Source organism: Trematomus bernacchii, unplaced genomic scaffold, assembly GCF_902827165.1.
Source record: "Trematomus bernacchii unplaced genomic scaffold, fTreBer1.1, whole genome shotgun sequence".
In the NCBI taxonomy this organism is placed as follows: domain Eukaryota; kingdom Metazoa; phylum Chordata; class Actinopteri; order Perciformes; family Nototheniidae; genus Trematomus; species Trematomus bernacchii.
In genome coordinates, this window is record NW_022987839.1 from 4,079,760 (window position 1) to 4,103,316 (window position 23,557).

At 36.6% G+C, this 23,557-nt stretch overlaps 2 protein-coding genes across 7 annotated transcripts in view; one reads left to right on the forward strand and one right to left on the reverse strand.

Annotated features, from left to right (window-relative positions):
- The window catches only part of LOC117500163 (SLAM family member 9-like), a 57,246-nt gene extending 42,720 nt beyond the window's left edge, over positions 1 to 14,526 (forward strand). For 2 of the 6 annotated variants that reach the window (XM_034152899.1, XM_034152900.1), the window contains one exon: positions 12,735 to 14,526. In XM_034152899.1, coding sequence (XP_034008790.1) covers positions 12,735 to 12,914 — 180 coding nt within the window. In that variant the 3' untranslated portion in view covers positions 12,915 to 14,526. Of the gene's footprint in view, positions 1 to 11,735; positions 11,844 to 12,195; positions 12,240 to 12,734 lie in introns of all 6 variants that reach the window. The other 4 variants (XM_034152902.1, XM_034152907.1, XM_034152901.1 and 1 more) reach the window with 4 other exon arrangements.
- Positions 14,527 to 17,851: 3,325 nt separating this feature from the next.
- LOC117500166 (SLAM family member 7-like) lies at positions 17,852 to 21,681 on the reverse strand. Its single transcript, XM_034152913.1, has 5 exons — positions 21,663 to 21,681; positions 21,216 to 21,289; positions 20,022 to 20,324; positions 19,657 to 19,938; positions 17,852 to 19,135 (listed from the first exon to the last, which is right to left on the reverse strand). Coding segments are annotated over exons 1-5 (780 nt in total). The 5' UTR covers positions 21,665 to 21,681; the 3' UTR covers positions 17,852 to 19,016.
- Positions 21,682 to 23,557: the final 1,876 nt, after the last annotated feature.

Genomic DNA, 23,557 nt, shown 5'->3' on the forward strand with positions numbered 1-23,557 from the left:
TCCACCGCTCCCATGTTTTTTTTTGTGTTGCCATAAGTTAGTCTCTGTCCGTTGGTGCGCGGGGCTAATGCTAATGCTAATAATGCTAATGCAACAAATACAATGGCGGCTTCACAAAACTTTTATTGTTTGTACACATGGTACTTTACATATCTGTTTGTTTAAAGTGTCCAGGTGATGCAGACAGGCTGGACCAGAGAGTGAGAGACAGAACTGGACTCCTCACAGCAGTGAACTTCAGCACAGGTACAAAGACTCTTTTTTCATACTGTACAAAGAATCAAGAAAGATATTGGTTTAAATAAATGAAGTATTGACTTTAATACACTGATATATATTCCATTAAACAATACTAGATCACCTACACATCAGTGAAGTTGAGGGTTTTTTCCATGCAAAAGGTTACATTTAGATGTTAACAAGCAATATGACTTTGTCAGCTTTCTAATTTAATGTATTGAATGCAAAGATATTTGACACATAGTGAGAACTGCTACTATTTATCTCTCAATATTGTCTGTAAAAAACTTGGTGAACGTTATTATTTCAGTGAGACAACCGAACAGAGCAAGCTTCTACAGTTGCACTAAGTTTTGATAACAGTTAAATATTATTTTGATAATAAAATATATTTCAATGTTGATGAACTTCATACTGTTCATTCATTCAAAATAAAAAAAAACATTACAATTACAAAATAATTATATCTGCAGCCCCTAAACACACACACACACACACACACACACACACACACACACACACACCTCTTTCATAAATAACACACTTGTTCTGCAATAATATGTTTTATGTTTCCTGTAATTTTTGTTAGGAAAGGACATGCCTGAAAGACACGATTCAACATGTTCTCCTTCTCTGAGGGTCAAGAAGAACATCCAAGAGGAAAATAAAAAGCTGATGTTATGAGATTTTAAGACCAGTACAGGACATTCACTAATAAACTACACTTTTATTGTGAAAACAAAGATCTGCACACCGAATATTTTTGTAGTCTATCAGGACCATCATTTGTAGATAGACAATCAAATATACAGTCTATGCTGTCAACATATAACGGTTATTTAAATCTGAGAGCCGTTAGTTTGCTCACTTCTGACGGTCAGTCAATGTTTTATTTACGGTTGTTGTTAAAAAGACGGTTATCCCTCTCTAAAACTAAGTCCAAGGTCAAATTGTTTTTCAAAAATTGGAAAAAAAACACGTTTGTATATTTATTTTACTTACATTGTGTACACATCATGTTAATCCTAAAATGTAGTGCGTAGATATTTGCTTAATATAGCAACGACTCCATGCGAAATTGGCAGAAAGTGCTTCATACATGTCTCTCAAATATATGAATCTTCTCTCTGTTTTATTGTTATTATTCTGAAAATTTTTCTATTTTGGACTGGCAAAAAAAGATCACCTTGGAATGTTAATTGAAAAAATAATAATCTGCAATTAATTAAATGCTGAAATTAATAATTGGTTCTGGCCCTTGTTAGTTTACGCCGCTGTTTTGATTTATTTTAGTCGATAGTTCAAGTTATGTTTGACTGCTTTCCATAAACCGTATAAGCAGATCAATAGACAGTTGGCTGGAGCACTGCAACTAACACGTGGCTTGGCTTCTTAAACTAAAATGAAAACTGATTTAGAATCTAAGGCCCCATTTACACGGGAACACAAACGAAAACGATACGCAAACTAACCAAATTTGAATGTGTGTGTGTATACAGGGGACGCCGTTTGCCGACAGGCAAGGCAGGCAAGTGCTTGGACCAGAAGGGGGCCCCCAAAGAAAGTAGATTAAGAAGGTCCACAGCAACGACAACATGAAACACCCTTTAATTTACTGCAACGACATGTCGGGAAACCCCCTCAAGGGGGCCCCATGCATAGCACGCCGAAACTGCTTCTTAGGCCCAATCCCAAACCACGCCCACCCTACCCCTACACACTCCCCCTCCATGACGGAGTGAACTCCGTAGAGTGACACTTGCAGCTCAACGAGGCTCCTCCTGTCAGATGGAGGGAGTAAATACAGCTGCAAGCTTTGGGACAAACTCCCCTCTCTGCGGCAGAAACTGTATGTAACAACGGTTTCAAATCAGCATCTCTTTGACAAAACATTTAAATTAATAACTCAAATAAAACTCCAAACATCTTTAATTGGGTTACTTTTTTGTAAAGCTCTTTTAGTTTTAAACCTCATTTGTATAAGCTTCTTAGTTTTTGCAACAGTCTGTAAATATACACAACTTTATAATAAAATGCACACATTTACCTTTTTCTAGACTAAACACAGGTATGATCCTAAGTTAAAAAAATATGAGGTTATCATGAGGTTGTTAACATCGCAATTTATCAGTGGATGTTTGCTGGAACTGTTTGTAAACAGCGTGTTTCCTTACGGACACACAGCGTGCTGACCGGTCTCCAGTCAGCACCGATGCAGACTCGCTGTCTGATGGCTTGATAACCCACTCCCCCTCCACAACGGTGTAGGGCGTGGTTTGGGATTGGGCCTGAATTTCAGTTTCGTTGCTCCGCTCCGTGGGGGGGGGGGCGGATACTTTACTGGGATTGATCCGGACCAGTGGGGGGCTATACGAAAGAGAAAAGTGGTGGATACAACCCGTTTCGTTCCTGTGTAAACAGCACCTTAAACATGAGCTGAGACCGTTTCACTTTGGGGCAATATAAAACCTTAGCAACACATCATCTTTCAATTTAAATAACACTAAACTCAAACTGTAATTACTTCTTCATTAAAAAAATAGATAAAAACAGCACAACTTTGATCTACCAAAGCGGCAAGGAAGATTGTAGTGATGACAAAAAAGATAATCAACCTTTCTAAGACATCTGCAGCAACATGAAAAAAATGAAAATAGATTAAACAAAGTAAACTGATGCTCTGAAGAAATCATAGGCACACAAAGTAGTGTTTCAGCACAACGGTGTACAGTACTTGACGAAACTCCTCTTGGACCACAGTGATGCCACGCTTTTAAACTCTTAAACAGTCTAACTGTTTACTGTTTTAATCAGGACACAATTACTGTAATTAGATAATGTTAAAACATTTAATTAGACGTGTTTTTATCCTACCTTGTTGAAGATGAAGATGACAGTCTCTGTCCGGTTGCCCTGCCTGAATACACAATGTACAGTTTATAGTGTGTGTCCTGTTTTGCATCACCAAGTCTTCTTCCTGTAACAACCACATAACTTTTTGCATGATGTGGAAATATTAACTTCCTGTCTTATCTCTGTTTTGAGATCTTTTGATAAAGACCTTTTTTTAATTCAAACGTTTGTCAAGAAAGCAGATTTGAATGTGAAATTCAATAACAGGATGATTAATAAGGCACTTTACATTTCAGTTGGTGTATGTTGCACCAGATGAAGCAAAAGATGGAAAAGAAAACATTACAATTGTGTCAATACATTACATAAAACCAATAAAAGGTGTAGTTTGCACTGTTTATTACTCCAATTTTTTTATGTGTTGCTTTACTTTAACTCTTCTAGCTGGTGTCCTGCACAAACAACCATAACCAGTTCCTTTCTCAGAGCTCTGTGTTTCACACCTCTTGCATTTTCCATGACTGCATACCAAACTAACGATACCTGCGGTAACATGTCAGAGATATCTTCACACAGCACACATTCTGCACTGGCAAAACAAATAACTAACCATAAAATAAGGAAGGCCAGTCTTAGGCCCCGGCTCCACGAGGACAAATACGGCAAAACGCATAGGAGTAACGCAAATGCAACCGCAAAAAACCTTCCGTCCCCACGCAATATACACCGGATTGTGTCAAGCTCCACGAGACGGCTCCGTTTACATCCAAACGCTGGAAAAGCTGCAGGACATATGCCGAACCTGTACGTGGCGCTGTAACTTCCTCCACAAAAGCAGCAACTTCCTCCACAAAAGAATGGTTGTCATGGCTGCACTTCTGTTTATTCTCCTTGGTGGGGGCCGAGGGAACCGGGCAGAGTTTTTCGCCGGTCAGCGTGTGTTAAAGTTTAAATCTTCCGGACAAAATTATAAAAGTGCCGGTCAAAGGTCTTCATTGTTATTTATTGAGCTTTAAAACAAATGAATAACGACGATATAATGATATATAATCATCAAATACACGGAGCCTGTCTCTTTTTCCTCTCTTCTGACAGCGTCAGTGTCTGTCTCATGCAGCAGCTGATCCTGTAATGAGTGACCCGACAGTAAAAATGAACATATTTATAACTAGTTTAGGTAGTTTGAGAGGTAATTAAAATAGCTAAGGGTGATGATCTGACTTGAAGTGTGTGTTTTGCTCCCGCTGCATCACAGCGGCAGGAGCTGCGTGTCTCCGTCCTGTCAGATTAGACTTCACTCGCGTTTATGTCCATATCGAGATAAAGATAAATAATCTGAATTCAAGGAGGAGCTCCTGTAGATGTTGCACAAAGAACTGTAGCATGGTCAGTAGCGACTGGAGCACGATAGCAACCCTGCGGGGGAGAGGCGGGGAGAGGCGGGGAGAGGCGGGGCTATGAAAACGAATGACCGTATAGGCGACTCCACGGCCCCGTTGGACCCCCAGAGCGCTCCGTTCCCAGATCTATCCACCTTTGGACCCGTTGTCGCTTGCGGGGTCTGTTTCTACGTTTCCCTTACGGCGTCGTCGAGCTTAGAGGGCTATACGCATGAGAAATATGAGGATTCAACCCGTTTTCGTCCTCGTGGAGCCTACGCCTTATGTTCCTTATACAGGCCAGGGCTTTTTTTGTTGTTGTTTCCTCATAAAATACTCTACTATGACTTTTCAGTGACATTCTTTACGACATATTTAACTGTGACTTATTTTATGATTTTATACCATTGAACTTTTTATGGCCCACAACACCAGGACATTTTATGGCAGATGATAATTACAGGACTTTTTGTTATGATAATAACAGGACTTGACACACTTTACAATGACATATTATGGCAGACTATACTTGTACTTGTTTTAATTAGATTGTAATGTCCTACTGTCCTATAAAACATTGTAGGACTTTTGTCATATTTGGCTTGACTTTGTATACTGTACTATGACATTTTTATTGGATACTAAACTTTTACTTTTGTAATGACATTTTTGCCATGCTATAAAACTTGAATGACCAAAAAAAAACTACTTGAACAAATTGCAAGAATTATTTTATAACATATACAGTACTGTACAAGGACTCTTATGACCTTTTGTGACATTTCTTTGTGATTTACTTTACTGTGACTTACATATTTTTTCTTTATAGCCTATCATACTGTGACACTTGTATTATGGCCAAACATACTTTTAAATGACATACTATGTGGTGATGCTATGGCCTATTATGATGAGATGTTTTTTGTTGTTGTTATGCTTGACTTTTTTACGACTTATTATGGCATTCTATACTATTCTATTCTTTAAGGACATGATGTATATATGCTATAGTTTGACTCTTTAAATGCATTTTTACGAGATGCTATTTATTGAAAAAAGCATATTCTGTAAAAGGAGCAGATTTTCATAAAATGATGTCTTAGCACATTTTTGAGGAACAATATATTTTTCTTTTCTTTTCTTCTAAGGTTACATTTTACACTTGTTTTTCATAAAATTAAACAAGTCTGGAGGCGGGACACCAGGATTATGGAAATTGATTTGAAAATGTTTTTTTTTTGTGTAAATAATTTGCACAAAACTCGGCAATATGTCTTACCTTTGTCGTTGTCTGATCAAAAGTTGTCTTCAATGGCATTAAAACGATAAAAATATTGCTGAAGGTTAATCCATAGGTTAATCCAATGTGTCTGTGTCACTTTTAAATGATTTCTGATAATCCATTAGCAATAAACCTAGTTTTACATTTTCAGATTTCAGAGCGTAAGATAGGTTTTGCTTTAGGCAAACTGCGTGCGCATAGCCCCCACTTCTCAATGGTAACGTTGGTGTGTATGTGGAAATTCCCCTTCGATTATATTGGCTCTAACGGTTAAAAAGAGATGTCAATCATCAAAATCGACCAATAGGTTCCAGAGAAACGGCAAAAACGCCCATTTCCACCCAAATGACCCCAGAGGTGGAGCTTTTTTTTCTAAACCTCTCTAAAAAGGTCAAATGTCACTTGTTTTGCATCAATCTTGATACAGGGTACTTATTATATGTTGTACTTTGGATTCCTAAAGCTTTTAGTCTACCTTACCATCATCCAAGGGTGGTTTTCACTATAAGTAAAAAAGAATGTTTGGACGGACGCTGTAATTTACATTTGTTTTACTATGTTCAATCTGAATTGTCTTTAAAATAAAAAACATCTATATTGTTCTGACTTCTCTACATCCAACTCACAGGTTTATCATTACTTTGAGAAAAAAGATTGTAAATGTTCCCCTTTTAGAAGGGAAGATATGGTCCTTTGTTCTGGAAATTTCATTTTCGAGCCTGAGACCTGAAAAACAGGCTTGGGGCTTAACAGGTTTTAACAAACATACCTTGAACTGTGAACTTGTATTTAGCTGCTTCTGTTTCGTCTCCTGAAAGCTTCATTACAGCAGTATAAAATCCACTGTCTGCCTCTTGGAGATTCTTAAATGTCACAGATAGATTGTTCTACATGTTAACATTAAGTTCAGTATGCTGGTTTTATGTAAGTTTCACTGACATTTTTTTTTCTTTAAACTTTTTCTGTTTTTTCTGTTTTATTCAAAAATAATTGTCTTCTAATGCAAAGCACTGACAACCAGGCTTTGTTTTCTGCATTTTGCCCCTGAATAACCGACTGTTGTTATGGATAAACGATGAATTGTTATACGCAGTAAGAAGCGATCAGTTTTTTGACTGCAAATACATTCACTTGAGAAAACTACACATGTCACTTTTTGATCTTACAATCTTGCAATAAAACTATTATAACTGTTAAACAGAGTATTGTTTAACATTTTTATATTTCCATGACGAAGCAGGACATATTTCCTGTAATAAAATTACTTTACTCTGAGTTACCTTTCTCTGGAATTCTTAGACATCACTTCCTCTTCTTTCGTTTGTGAGCACTTCATTTCATGGTTATACAAACAAAGGAAGGTTATCCACCCCTGACATGTTTTAAGATGAAACATCTCAAATAACTTGTTCTGAGTACATTTTTCAAACTGAAGAAGCCTGCTCACATACTTGAGCTAAATCTGATAAATGTTAAAACATTGAATTAGACTTGTTTGTATCCTACCTTGTGCCTCAGTGCAGACCAGCAGCCCCAGAATCACGAAGATGAACATGACAGTCTCTGAATACTCCATACAATAATGTGTGCTTCCTGTTTGGCTCTAACAAACACACCACCAAGTATTTTCACAGTTGGGTTTTTTCCTTTTAAAACCACACAACCTTTTGCATGATGTGAAGACCTTCACTTATATTTGCACCTTACCAACAAACAAACAACAACACTGTGCTCCATTTAGCAAATAATCAAAAGGTGTTATGTTATCAAAACTCTAAATGTACATATAAAATGCTGTTAAAACACAATTCTGCATTTTTCTTTCATGCATATCACATCTGATCACAACTTTGCTTCCTATGCTTGGCACTTACAAGTTAACCATATGTGACTTGCTGAGCCAAGCAGTTGGTACTTCTGCATTTTCTTACTCAATACATACTGAGAGCAAAATACTTTCACAATAATGCTGCAATTGGGATACATGTTTCTGCAAACTGTGTGATAGTTGTGTGAAAAGTAAAACACAGAAACGTACAGATAACTGTTTTAAGAGAACCATAAATCTTCAGTTTTAGTCCAGAACAACAACAACAACAACAAGAAAAACTAACAACACACATTATTTGAAAGTCCTTTCTCATTCAAGACGAGAATTATATCAGGACAACCACCAGAGGTGAGTGTTGTGAGAATGTGATTGTGATTTTGTACGTCAGTTTTCTCTTTTCCCTGTGAATGTTGTCTTATTCGTACTTCCTATTCATCTAGAGTGTTGTGTAAGGACAGAGAGCCATTGAATAAAAAGCAAGGGTCAAGCCAACTTGGTTCAGAATCACTTGCCCACTTCCCCATCTTGCAGAATGAGGTTTTATATTATACTTCTCACTGTTGTTTACCTACTGAATTCATGTGAATCACAAGGTAAGAACTTATTTATATTTCTTGTTTTTGATCAACTTTTTTTGTTTTCAAAGTTAATGTTGTTGTACTGTAGCTCTACTTAAGCAACAATAAGTAAGATTAGACCCTTTATGTTCTATTTTTGAATTGAGAAATGTAAAAAATTCTCAGTGATGTGCTCAATGTTATGGTGATGCTGATAACATTTAAAATTGTATTGGGCTATTTTGTACTGTCGTTTGAAACCACACCCATGTGTCACAAAGGTCCCGGTAATGTAAAGGAAATTAATCTTCAGTGTAAAGTGAATGTAAATTACAGCAGAAACGTGAACTAAAATCACCAGATGTTAAGATTATTCAAAACTATTGATATCTTTATGAAGACGTTGATCCATACGAAGATCACAATTATATTCTGATCCCCGTGTTCCCAAAGTGGCAAATTTAGAGGTGGAAGTACATGCTTTTGGAGTCCTTTTTTGATTTTAGTTTTAATATTAAATTTTCTTTTTTAACCTTCAGAATAGTTGAATCTGTGGAACAACAACAATTGAACAAGGTGTAAGAAAGTCCCCTGTTTTTCATACGAGACAGAATGGAAAGAATTTCTCACATGAAAAAGAAACATAAATACTTAACTTTCACCTGATAAACGCCTCTAAACTGCTTAAAGGGTCAAAGCTAATCCAAGATTTAAAGATATTTTCCAACCTTTGATTATTCATAAGATGAAGGTTTTTTATAATTACATATAAGAATAGAGAAATATTCAGTTTTTAACCAATAAACATATATTGTGTGATATTTACTGTATGATGTGTCTACTGTTTTACAGGGATCAGTGCTGAGACTCCTGTGTTTGTGCTGAAGGGAGAGGATTTGCTTCTGAATGTCACCAAAGCTGTTGTTCTTGGGAATTTAGATTTATTTTCCTGGAAATTTAATAAAAGTATCATAGTGAGATTTAATTCTAAGGACAAAAAAAGTCTCTGCTAATTACACTGGGAGGCTTGAGTTTCCTGTGAACAATTACTCTGTGAAGTTGAAGAATCTCCAAGAGGCAGACAGCGGAGTTTATACTGCTGAAGTGACAAAGGAGTCAATAGAAGAAGTAGCTAAATATAACGTCAAAGTTCAAGGTAGGTTTCCTCTCAAACACTGATAGAGTTTCTGTGGTCTTGTTTCTAAAACTCTTCACCTGCTTCTTCCCTCCTCAGATCGAGCGTCTCTCCCTCTCCTCACAGTGAGCTCTGTCTCCAGAAACTCTCCCTCATGTAACTTCACTGTGACCTGCAGCTCACAGGACTCTCACATCAACAGCACGTTCACATGTGACACCAGAACCTGCAGTCAGGAGGGAGGAGAGCGGTCAGAGGGGATCCCGGATACTTTTCTCCAGGTCCACCAATCAAGTTTTTCGATCATCTGTAACCATAGCAACCATGTCAGCTGGACCAACGACACCAGAATAATCAAAGATGTCTGCGCCAAACCTTATGGTAAGACTGAAAGAGAAAACTACTTCCTGATAATAATACACAGTTTAGAGTCAGAACATCAGAGCATACAAGCTTCTTTTTTTTATCCAAAACTTTTATATGTTTGTGAATAAGATACATTTTATTCCACAGTGTGACAAATACTGTTTGTTATAAATATAGCAAAACCCATGTATTACTCTGTTTTTCAGACTCTAAAAACATTTAAAGGGGACCTATCATGCAAAATGCACTTTTTTATGTCTTTTATACATAAATATGTGTCCCCGGTGTGTCAGGGAACTCACGCAGCGTCAGAAAATAAAACCCTCTCTCTTTTCCTCCGTACCCAAATCTCTAAAAACGGGGCTACAACGGAGCTGATCCAGATTTGTGTCCGATATGACGTAATATCGGAAATGTAGGCTGTCTTTACACCCACGGCCCTATCAGAAACGTTGCTATCAGAAACAATGCCCGACTGTTTTGGACGTAATATGGTCGGTGTTGACATTAGCATCGCTAACACTCAGAGCTAACCTGTACTGGAGAGCATGTGTGTGAAGAAGCAGGAAATAAAAAGGAACTCACCTTGTGGTATAACCGGCAAGAGAGAAAGCCTTTGAGCTCCATACTGTTTCAGAAAGAATCCTTGATAATCCATGATATGGCGTTTCATCACGGCAGTATTTAGTTTAGACAGTAGCTGCCGGGTCCCGCAGGAGCTCAGCCCCCTCCTTTTTTTATCAAGTCTTTTTTTTTTTAAAGCTTTATACCCCAAATCAGCACTTTTGAAACAGGAAGTGAAATAGAGGGATATGAGGCATGGCTAGAATGGGTGATCTGTTTGGTATTTTGAGCAAAACACTTCATAGACATGTTTTTAATATATTTGTATACATCTGAAACCTATGCTATTGCCTAAAAATAGCATGATAGGTGCACTTTAAAGGAAGAGTTTATTTGTACCTCATTGAACCCCAGGAAGAGCGCCGGACTCTGAGGAAAATATTCGTTATGTCCAAACGGCGGTACTACAATTTCCGTATCAGTCCGTGACGTCACTGGGCCCAGAAATACTTTTTCCCATTGACTAACATTAGGAAAGAGACGTCTGTAAATCAGCGGATCATTTAAAAAACAACAAAAAAACTACCCAGTATGAACTATTTTATAGCCCTTATTATAATCATTAGGTCCTTAAAGTTGTAAAATGCACTAAAAGAGGAATCTAGATTTATTTTCTGTCTCAATTCATTCTACTGAGCCGAGAGTGGGAGCTCGGGGGGCGGGGCTTAAGGGGCGCATGCTCTGTGAGCGCACATACGGGTTCTTCTGCTCTGGCAGCCAGGCATGACGGGTAATATGTGACGTTTCGCTCTCTCAAAAGTTGGGCCATTTTGTCCTCATGCGCCAATGAGCAGCTCTCATAGGAAATAACGAGACCCCGCCTCCGACGCTGTATCCAGTTCTTATTATACATCCATGCATTGAACCAATTACAAAAAAACATTTGCAGTGCAAATATTGCTAACTATGTTTGTCCTCGTCTCAACATGACCTCTTTTAGTGTCCGCTGCTGTGAGCAGTGTTTTTCAGATAGGACGAAAAAAACTAGAAAAGTGCATAAAACCAAATTAAAAGCTTGTTTTTCTTAATGGCACGTTTCAGTTAAACCTGTATAAAAAAATATAATGATGAGCCTTATCTTTCAACTATAATGAAGTGTTTTAATTAAGTATTTTGGAGTTTATAAAACTAAACTGGGAATTAGTCGGTGAAATTGGGGAAGTTTCTGCTCCAGTCATTTGACTATCAAAACAAGCTATTATTATCTACCAGCGTTGCTTTGATTAAACAAGAAGCAGGTGGTGTTTACATTTTCTTATTCAGTGACCTGTTGAAGGTTGGTAGTTTCACATTGAACTGAATAACTGTTTGGTTTAGCATATTAGGGTTAAAGCCAACAAATGAAATTATTTAAAAAATGTTGTATAATTAAATCTAACAGTCTGGCAGGATGTGAGGCAGTAACACACTTGACTAAGTTTATGAATTTAACCAAGCATTATAATGTGGCTTATGTTTTTATTTACAGTTCCTCCCCAACCAAACCCTGTTCCCATCATTTTGGGAGTATTCTTCACAATTCTCATTCTCGCCATCATTGGTGTAGTACTTTGGTGTCTTCGAACGAGAAGAACAAGTAAGTCTAAGTGTGCATTTTAACATTTTTGTTTCCTGTGGGAATTAAGTGTTTTATTCAAGTTCATAATATGCCCCCTACACATCCCCATTGTCTATTGAGCAATCACATAAAACATATCTGAAACCTCTCATACAGCAACATGCTCTTTATAATATTCTATACACAGAGGCTTTAAAGTGTTCAGCTGTTTGAAAAAGATAATTAGGACACAACCAACATTTGGACTCAATGCAGATGCAGCTCAAGTAATGAAAATCTTATGAAGGTAATAATCATTAAACGTGAAGCTCTCAAAATGAAATGTAAATTAATGCAAATCCACTTTTTTTTTTTTTTTACTGACCTGCAGGAAAAAGAGTGATTGTCGAAAATACAGTTTATGATACTGCTCAGGTAAGAGACAAGGTTTATTTTTAAACTTTTCACAAAAAAATGTGACTGAATTTTTAGATTTTTAACAATTTAAACAGACTTGGACTGAATATGAGGAACAAGCTAAATCCATAACTGGAGCCTCAGACAGTTATATTGCCTACTATGCACACTAATCACTATACACACAGTATATCTGCATATATGTATTTGCTATTTACTGTATAAAGAGGAGACCTGTAATTCTCCGTGTCTTTCTCTAAATGCAAAGTACTGTATGTGTTAGCAGTGCAAATGCTTTTTTTATTTGGCCTTACTCTGCTTTTGATTAATAACACCTCAAATGTGATGCCTTTTAACTGAAAATACAAATGAATCTTACATTTTTGTTAAACACCATTATCACTTTTAGAGTCAATAATATGGAATTGTATTGTATTTGAGGAATATATGACATATAAAAATACAATATTATACAAACAAACTTTGGTAAATCAATGTTTTGTTCTGTTCCAGTTCGTAGCTCCAGCCCGGACTCAGGATCCAACAGATGATGAAGCTTCAGCTCCTTATCTGTCCTCCACCTACGCTATGGTTGGTCCTCACACTGGACCCCCAGCTCCCACTGAGACTAGAAACACAGCTCCGCTAGAGAGTGTGTACGCTCAGGTGAAAAATACCACACCAGGTCCTTGAAAAATGATCAGGTGTCGTTTTCCACATACTGCACTTGTTGGGATTAAGATTTATGGCAACTGAGCCATGGACTTTATTTTCATACCCTCTTTTGGTGTGAACATCCACCCACAAGAGAAAAAGCATTTGAGCTCCATACTGTTTCAGAAATAATCCTTGATGTGGTTTGGAACATGATATGGCATTTAATCACGGCAGAATTTAACTGTATCTGCCGGGTAATTCTGAGCAGGCATTATCTCCCCGTCCTATTTTTTTTGTTCAAGCCAAGGACCCAAAAAGGACCTTTAAGAGCAACAGCAACCACTAATCCTAGTTAGCATCAAGCTAACAACAAGAAGGACATTGGATTGTCTCCTTCTCCTCACTGTTTAACAACAGGCTTTGAGAGTAACAGATTACATGTAGTGGAATTCATTTGATTGTATGCAAATTATTTGTACAGTTTCTACCCTTAATGTTACAAAAAGATATATATCATTACTGTCTCACAACACAGAGTCTCGAGTGAAACCAAAGCTAATCTTCCTGTACATCATTGTTGCCTCGAATTAATTAAAGGTGGGGTAGGTAATTTTGGAGAAACCAGCTTGAGTGCGCTAAAATTTGAAAATACACAGCCGGAAAAAATCTGCCCCCTCCTTACACACACGAACGCGCACATGACCAATGAGGGCACGAGATAAGTTTGTGCACAGATGGAAGGCTGACAGGCAGGTAGGCCATCCAATCATTTGAGCCGGGCCGGCTCAAATGATTGGTCGTGCTTTTTACAGTACTACGGCTTCCACAGATGACATTTTTTTATGGATTTTTGGTCAAAGCACTTAAGATATTCATTGCTATCGGGATGTTAAGAGCATTCCATGGAATATAACAAAAAGTGTATCTCGAGCCGGTTTCTCAAACTTACCTACCCTTTAATTTAATGGAAAATTCTCCAGCATTCAGTGTTGAAAGGAGAAAAGTGAAACAACATTACCGCCATTGAAAGCTTTGCCTTCCAGCTGTTAATATGCAATCATTTGCCAAGAAGTCAACATTTAATTTAAAGAAGAATTTGCAGGTTAATGATTTGTAAATTATGGTTTTCTGTGGTCCACTACTTGGTAGCCGAGCTTATTTAGGATACTTTCACTCCTCTTCTTTTAAAAACCAACACCAACATTGATTTTGCTAAGTCAATGTAGCTGCAGGATTCTTCATTGTTTTAGTTTCAATAAAATCACTTTCAATAAGTGTCAGATAAATGTGATGTAATGTAAACCTGCCGGTCCACTGCAACTCTGACTACTTTTAAATCCAGGCTGAAGACTTTTCTTTTTGCCGCTGCTTTTAATTGAACTATTCACATCTTAAACTGCACTGTAACTATTATTCATTTATTTTTTATTTTAATGTTTATTTTATTATCTTTGCTTTTTAATTACTGTTTTGAAATGCCATTTTCTTAATGTCTTTCATTTTTGTAAAGCACTTTGAATTGCCTTGTGTTGAAAGATGCTATATAAATAAACTTGCCTTGCCTTGCCTAATGTGTAATGTGAGTATGTCATATAATGTTATGTGAGAGTATTTCATGTATTAAATTAAAAAGTATTTGTAAACTATATTTTTCGAGCCTTTTATTTGAATTCTTTAGAGAATATTTTGCCTGAATATTCAATGAGTTGTTCTAAGGTTACATTGTTCTGTTGTTTTATATTTTACACCTAGGTTAAAGCCTTGTTGTATTTATTTGCATTGCTTTGATATTGATTTGTCCCAAAAGTAATGGAAAGTAATTAGTTTACGTTTTATGAATATCAGATACTTACAGTAGTTTACTGATGATTAGGTAATTAGTAAATGTAATGGGATACTTTGTCACAGCAGAGTGAAACAAAGAATTGCCACATGATCTTTAGTAGAATCCAAAAAATCACAAACATATAAGACGAGTAATTTGTTCATTTGCATTAACACATTATAGATAATGAAAAATATAGGAATAGAACAGCTTTATTAAATGGCGCATGTATGTACAGTATGCTTTCATTCAAAATGTTAACAAGCATAAAACATACTGTACAAAGAGCAACTACATATTTTTTAACATCTTGATCAAATAAAGATGTTCTTTGTGTTTTTTTGAAAATGGTGTCACAATGGCTTATGAACATTTTAAAATGTTTTGCAAACTCTAATCTTCCTACGGACCACCTGCGATCCCCCCAACTACCCCGAGGGGTCCCCCTAAGCCCCGGTTGGGAACCAGAACTATGAGTTTATTTGTTCTTGTTGAGCTTCTCCATGAGATGAACCGTGATGACAGCAGACACCATGATGATCAGACCCACAGAGAACACACACGTCTTCACCAGGCACACAGATAACCCCTCTGGATCTGAAACACAACAAACAGAGAGTTTCATATCAAAACCGACACAGAGATCCAGACTGAGACGCACAACTGAGTGGAAGCAGCAAATCAGGTATTACTACTTTAACAGTTTGAGTACATTACAGTTTGCAATTACTTTGAGTCCTACATTGTGAAATACTTGCATGTCAAACAGCATGGTGGGGGTTTAATGTTGAATTCATGTTTATTCTGTTCTTCAAATATGCAGATATTTTTGTACTTATACAAATATTCATGTAGAAACTCTATCAGTGTTTGAGAGGTTAACAAACCTACCTTGAACTTTAATCTTGTATTCTGCTACTTCTTCTGTTAACAGCTTTGACACTACAGCAGAGTAAACTCCATTGTCTGCCTCTTGGAGATTCTTCAAGATCACAGAGAAATTGTTCTCAAACTCAAGCCTTTCAGTGTAATTAGCAGAGACTCCTTTTTTATTAGAAATGAATCTCACTATTCTGTTTGTGTTAAATTCCCAGGTAAAAGAATCGGTTTCCCCAAGAACAACAGCTTTGGTGACATTCAGAAGCAAATCCTCTCCCTTCAGCACAAACACAGGAGTCCCAGCACTGATCCCTGTAAAACAGTAAACAGATACAGAATTCATAATAACCCAGTGACCATCATAGTGCAAAATTCATGTATGTTCAGCTTTTGTTTCTCTCCTGCTAATTAGTATGATAAGTAACTTTTGCTGAAAGTGAACAGACATGAAATACAAATGACTTACAATTTTCCATTACCATTAATACGACTCCTCCTCACACAGAAATGTCAGTAACAATTCTGGTGAAACTAAACCTAATGATGCATTGTTCCTATACTCCCCCCCCCCCCCACCATCATCCACATCATTCACCAACTTTGATCCTTTCCTCCAGATACTAAAGTAGCTTTGTGCAAGAACTCTCTAATAGTTCCTCATTGGTTTGTAGAATAGGAAAAAGGAAACATTTCAAGTTAACGTTATGTTTTAAAAAAGCTCAGAAGATGTCAGTTTGCAACACCATTATACTTGGTTTAAATAAAGATGTCTGCCAATATTTTCTTCTCTAAACTTCTTTTTCAGTCTCTGTCCGGTTGCCCTGCCTGAATACACAATGTCACAGCAGGTTACAGTGTGTGTTCTCTTTTGCTCTAACACACACATCACCAAGTCTTCTTCCTGTAACAACCACATAACCTTTTGCATCATGTGACAATATGAACTTCTCTTTTTTAAAGTTCCTGTCTTAACTCTGTTTTGGGATCTTTTGATAAAGACCTTTTTTTAATTCAAATGTTTGTCAAGAAAGCAGATTTTAATGTGAAAGTCAATTACAGGATGATTAACAAGGCACTTTACATTTCAGTTGGTGTATGTTGCACCAGATGAAGCAAAAGATGGAAAAGAAAACATTACAATTGTGTCAATACATTACATAAAACCAATAAAAGGTGTAGTTTGCACTGTTTATTACTCACATTAGTTTATGTGTTGCTTTACTTTAACTCTTCTAGCTGGTGTGCTGCATAAACAATCATAACCACTTCCTTTCTCAGAGCTCTGTGTCTCACACCTTTTGCATTTTCCCATGACTGCATACCAAACTAAAGATACCTGCGGTAACATGTCAGAGATATCTTCACACAGCACATATTCTGCACTGGCAAAACAAATAACTAACCATAAAATAAGGAAGGCCAGTCTTGTGTTCCTTATACAGGCCAGGGCTTTTTGTTGTTGTTTTCTCATAAAATACTCTACTATGACTTTTCAGTGACATTCTTTACGACATATTTAACTGTGACTTATTTTATGATTTTATACCATTGTACTTTTTATGGCCCACAACACCAGGACATTTTATGGCAGATGATAATAACAGGACTTTTTGTTATGATAATAACAGGACTTTTTGTTATGATAATAACAGGACTTCTTAATGACACACTTTACAATGACATATTATGGCAGACTATACTTTTACTAGTTTTAATTAGATTGTAATGTCCTACCGTCCTATAAAACATCGTACGACTTTTGTCATATTTGGCTTGACTTTTTATACTGTACTATGACATTTGTATTGGATACCAAACCTTTACTTTTGTAATTACTTTTTTGCCATGCTATAAAACTTGAATGACCATATTACATATATATATTGTATATTACATATACAGTACAGTACAAGGACTCTTATGACCTGTTGTGACATTTCTTTGTGATATACTTTACTGTGACTCCTTACATATTTGTCTTTATAGCATATCATACTGTGACACTTGTATTATGGCCAAACATACTTTTAAATGACATACTGTTTGGTGATGCAATGGCCTATTATGATGAGATGTTGTTTTTTTTTATGCTTGACTTATTATGACTTATTATGGCATTCTATTCTATTCTATAAGGACATGTTGTAGATATGCTATAGTTTGACTCTTTAATTGCATTTTTACGAGATGCTATTTATTGAAAAAAGCATATTCTGTTTTTTGTAAAAGGAGCAGATTTTAATAAAATTATCTCTTAGCACAGGACACATTTTTGATGAAAAATATATATTTATTTTCTTTGCTTCTAAGGTTACATTTAACACTTAGTTGTATTCAGTACTGAATACAATACAATCAATTATTGTATTTATTTGCATTGCATTGATATTGATTTGTCCCCAAAGTAATGGAAAGTCATTAGTTTAGGTTATATGAATATCAGATACTTACAGTAGGTTACTGATGGTTAGGTAATTAGTAAATGTAATGGAACACATTGTCACAAAAAATCAAAAACATATGTGTGAGTAATTTTTCCATTTGCATTAACACATATAGATAACGAAAGATATAAGAATAAAACAGCTTTATTAAATGGTGCATGTATGCTTTCATTCAAAAATGTAAACAAGCATAAAACATACTGTACAAAGAAAAACTAAATATTTTTTTTAAATCTTGATCATACAAATAAAAATGTTATTTGTGTTTTTTGAAATCTCGGTAATCTGAAGGCAACAAAATGATTTGACCTACAAACAGATTACTTGATATAATCATTGGATTAACACGAATATTCAGCATTTTCTTGAAAGCTGCCTTCTGTGTTTTCCTTGCAAAGCATCAATAATTACATCAAGATGTACTAGCCAAAATGCATACCCCTAAGGCCTTCTGCATGCACAACAGAAATAAAACAGGGACTCAATTGTCAAAAAACCCACTTTCCTAAGTTTTTCTATAAAAGAGTGTGAGATACTGTTTATGTAAGATTGCATGTAGCAGTGGTTCCCGACTTTGAGCTGGTCGCCATTCTATACTATTATTATATTTAGTAGGTACCCCGTCACTCAGCTGGGATGATTCACCTACATTTTCTTTTTGTAACTCTATAACTCACCCTTAATATAAATGCATTTAAACTTGACATTTACACATATTGTGAGTGAACGTAATAAAATGAAGACTCACTTCTAGCAGTTTCAAAATATTTTGCAAAGACTAGAGCTCTTAATTAGACACTTGAGCTCACCTGTCTTTCATAAACTGCAACAAGTCTGGAGGCGGGACACCAGCATTATGAAAATTGATTTGAAAATGTTTTTTTTTTGTGTAAATAATTTGCAATCCCTAATCTTTCTACGTACCCCTGCAATCCCCCCAACTACCCCTAGGGGTCCCCCTAACCCCGGTTGGGAACCAGAGCTATGAGTTTATTTGTTCTTGTTGAGCTTCTCCATGAGATGAACCGTGATGACAGCAGACACCATGATGATCAGACCCACAGAGAACACACACGTCTTCACCAGGCACACAGATAACCCCTCTGGATCTGAAACACAACAAACAGAGACTTTCATATCAACATGAGTGGAAGCAGAAAATTAGTGATTACTACTTTATTTGGATAGCAGTTTGAGTACTTTACAATTTGCAAGTACTTTGAGTCCTACATTGTGAAATACTTGTGAAATACTTGCACTGCAAAGTGCAGTTGAGTTTTACAGACTTTCCATATGCATCATGCAATGTAAAACGGCATGTTGGCGGTTTAATGTTGATTTCATGTTTATTCTGTTCTTCAAATATTCAGGTATTTTTTTACTTATGCAAATATTCAAGTGAAAAGGTTTATATAAAGGTTCTGTATAGACAAACAGCACACTATATGCGTAAAGCATGATGTACTGATGTAATTGTTTTATTTAAAGTTTCTTCATATTCAATTTTTGTAGTTTTAAGTTCACATTTAACACTTGCAGCCAAACAGAGCGGATTATTAATTCACAAATAAGTTTTGTTAAACTTTAAATTCCAAACTATGTGTTATTATCAGGAAGTAGTTTCTCTTACCAACAAGCTGGTGGCAGACATCTTTGATTGTTTTGGTGTTGTTGGTCCAGCTGACATGGTTGCTATGGTTACAGATGATCGATCCACTTGATTGGTGGACCTGGAGAAAAGTATCAGGGATCCCCTCTGACCGCTCTCCTCCCTCCTGACTGCAGGTTCTGGTGTCACATGTGAAAGTGCTGTTGATGTGAGAGTCCTGTGAGCTGCAGGTCACAGTGAAGCTACAGGAGGAAGAGCTATCAGAGACAGAGCTCACTGTGAGGAGAGGGAGAGACGCTCGATCTGAGGAGGGAAGAAGCAGGTGAAGAGTTTTAGAAACAAGACCACAGAAACTCTATCAGTGTTTGAGAGGTTAACAAACCTACCTTGAACTTTGACGTTGTATTCTGTTAGTACTTCTGTTGAACCTTTTGTCACTTCAGCAGTATAAACTCCACTGTCTGCCTCTTGGAGATTCTTCAATTTCAAAGAGTAACTGTTCACAGTAAATTCAATTCTCCCGGTATAATCATTAAACACTTTTTTTTTATCAGAAGTAAATGTTACTAAAACGTTATTTTTATTAAATCTCCAAGAAAAATATTCTAAATCCCGAAGAACAACAGCTTTGGTGACATTCAGAAGCAAATCCTCTCCCTTCAGCACAAACACAGTCCCAGCACTGATCTCTGTAAAACAGTAGACACATCATTCAGTAAATATCACACATAATATGGTTTTCAATTCTGAATGTTACTCAATTTCTGTACTTTATGTCTGACATTCTGATCATCATCTAAACATCATCATCCTATTATGAATTCATAATAACCCAGTGACCACCATAGTGCAAAATACATGTATTTCAAGCTTTTGTGTCTCTCCTGCTAATTAGTATGATAAGTAACTTTTGCTGAAAGGGAACAGACATGTAAAACAAATGACTTACAATTTTCCATTACCATTAATACAACTACGACTCCTCCTCACACAGAAATGTCAGTAACAATTCTGGTGAAACTAAACCTAATGATGCATTGTTCCTATACTTCCCCCCCCCCCTACCATCATCCACACTGTTGTTCACCAACTTTGATCCTTTCCTCCAGATACTAAAGTAGCTTTGTGCAAGAACTCTCTAATAGTTCCTCAATGGTTTGTAGAATAGGAGAAAGAAAACATTTCAAGTTAATGTTATGTTTTTAAAAAGCTCAGAAGATGTCAGTATGCAACACCATACAAATATAAAATATACTTATTTTAAATATGTTTTTTAAGAATATTTGTATACACATGTTTGGCTTCTAATGCTCAGAATTGATAACCAGGATTTAGTTTTCTGCATTTTTCCACTAAAACAAAGGTTTCTTTTTTGGATAGGAAGATACATTCCTGATGGCAGTAGGAAGGTTACAGTTTTTATACTCAACATCAGCATACTTGAAGAAACTCCTCTTGGACCACAGTGATGCCAGGTTTTTAAACTCTTAACGTGTCAAACTGTTTGCTGTTTTAAGCAGGACACAATGACTATAATTAGATAATGTTAAAACATTGAATTAGACGTGTTTTTATCCTACCTCGTGCCTCAGTGCAGACCAGCAGCCCCAGAATCACGGAGATGAACATGACGGTCTCTGTCCGGTTGCCCTGCCTGAATACACAATGTCACAGGTTACAGTGTGTGTTCTGTTTTGCTCTAACACACACACCACCAGGTCCTTTTCCTGTAACAACCACATAACCTTTTGCATCATGTGACAATATTAACTTCTCTTTTTTAAAGTTCCTCTCTTATCTCTGTTTTGGGATCTTTTGATAAAGACCTTTTTTTTAATCCAAACGTTTGTCAAGAAAGCAGATTTTAATGTGAAAGTCAATTACAGGATGATTGACAAGGAACTTTACATTTCAGTTGGTGTATGTTGCACCAGATGAAGCAAAAGATGGAAAAGAAAACATTACAATTGTGTCAATACATTACATAAAACCAATAAAAGGTGTAGTTTGCACTGTTTATTACTCACATTAGTTTATGTGTTGCTTTACTTTAACTCTTCTAGCTGGTGTCCTGCACAAACAACCATAACCACTTCCTTTCTCAGAGCTCTGTGTTTCTCACCTCTTGCACCTCAATGATCTGTTTCAAAGAAAGAGGAACGTGCAAAGATATCTTCACACAGCACACATTCTGCAATGACAAATAACTAACCATAACAAAAGGAAGGTCAGTCTTCTGTTCCTTATACAGGCCAGGGCTTTCTGTTGTTTTTTCATAATTTACAGTAACATGGTAATATGTCGGAATATGTGCTTGATGTGATCCTGTAACCATGCAGGACTTTGGTCAAAAGTGTCAAAAGTCTTCTGCTCTTTTCTCATCAAGCATCACATTATCAGTGTCCTCACCTTGCTCTGAATTATTACTGCAAGTGGATAAAGGTGCAGAGTGCATGCAAAAAACAATAAGAAAAACAGGCAATTTCATTCCACTTTTTTGACCTTGTTAATTTGTTTATGTGCATTGTAGTACCATCATGTTCATAATGCAAACTACCGTCACAATTACTTTATTTCACCCCACCCTAAATCTCCTCCAGAAGATGGGTGTAAATATCCCAGAAATGTAGGAACAATGCATTCAGGCCGACTCTTCTGGGGGCTTCTGTCAAAATAAAGGTCAAACTCAAACTTTGTCCAATTACCACTGACCTTCCTACATGCCTCATTAATCACACTGATGGGGCTTTAATTGAGGATGAAACTGTTCTAAGATACCAGGGACTGGATCTGAGGAATGATAGATATTCACATTCTCCTCTTGTAAAATAAAGAATAAGTAACTAGTAAATGAAACTGTAATGTGCTACTCTTTTACTGACAATGCGTGTTTTGAATTGATGGACATCTTGAATGAGAACAATGTTTACGAGCTGAAACAAATGGAAAACTATAAAGAGACTGTGATGGAAAAGTCTTAGAGGAATAGTTTCAAGTCAAGAGATTTTCTTTGAATATTAAAGGGCCTTATTTTACTTATTTTCAGGTTCATATTTGTATTTAGTGTCTCTCCTGTGACATGTCTCCTTGCTCTAATGTTCAAAAAGCTCTTTATTTTTCTCATGCTGCCTGTGCTGCAGCACCTCTTTTCACCCTCTGTCTGAAACCAGAGCCCAGTCTGCTCTGATTGGTTAGCTGGCCGGATCTGTTGTGATTGGTCAACCGCTTAGAGATGTCCCGCTCCTTAGCCAATCATGTAAAATGTGTGGGAGAGCTAGACAGCAGAAGCCCAAACGTTACAAACTGATGTCATTGTATTCTTAAAGTAAACAAGGAAGTCCAATGGAGGCATTTCCAGCCGGGGAGCAGTGTGCAGGAGAGAGGAACTTTGGGATTTTAGGCTTCGAAGACCATTTACATGCACACAAACCTATATAAGGGAAACCCCACATACAATGAAAATAGATTCCTTTAAATAAATGAATTGCTCACAGCAAGAGTCTGAAAAGGCAGAATGAATGTTCTTTTTGTGGTTGATTGCAACAAAAAACAGAACCGTTGGAGACCAGATGCAGACAGTACCTTATTTGGTCAGTGTTTTAACATTCCATCCACCCCTCTTACGAGAAACCATGTTAAAACACCTCCAAATATGGTATCAATGAGATTATTGACCTTAAAGGGACATTTTATCATCTTGAGTTCAAGCAGAGTGGTGAGCACTTCTCCATTCTGTACGCAGACCTGTGATTATGCAAAAAGAGTTATATTGGTTATAATAAAACATTCCAATGTAATACTGAGCAATTATTTCTCTTGTGGACATTATGCACTTGTTTATCAACAATTACAAATTCAAATGCACTCGCAGTATAATCAGAGGCATCCCTCTTCTATTAGAAGATGGATTATTTAAATCATG

What these genes read in the sequence shown, in the direction of transcription:
- LOC117500166 (XM_034152913.1), bottom strand. An exon ending in GGTCTGCACTGAGGCACGAG is followed by an intron (nt 20,325 to 21,215) that starts GTAGGATAAAAA and finishes ACTGTTTTACAG; the next exon opens with AGATCAGTGCTGGGACTGTG. An exon ending in ATACAACGTCAAAGTTCAAG is followed by an intron (nt 19,939 to 20,021) that starts GTAGGTTTGTTA and finishes TTCCCTCCTCAG; the next exon opens with ATCGAGCGTCTCTCCCTCTC.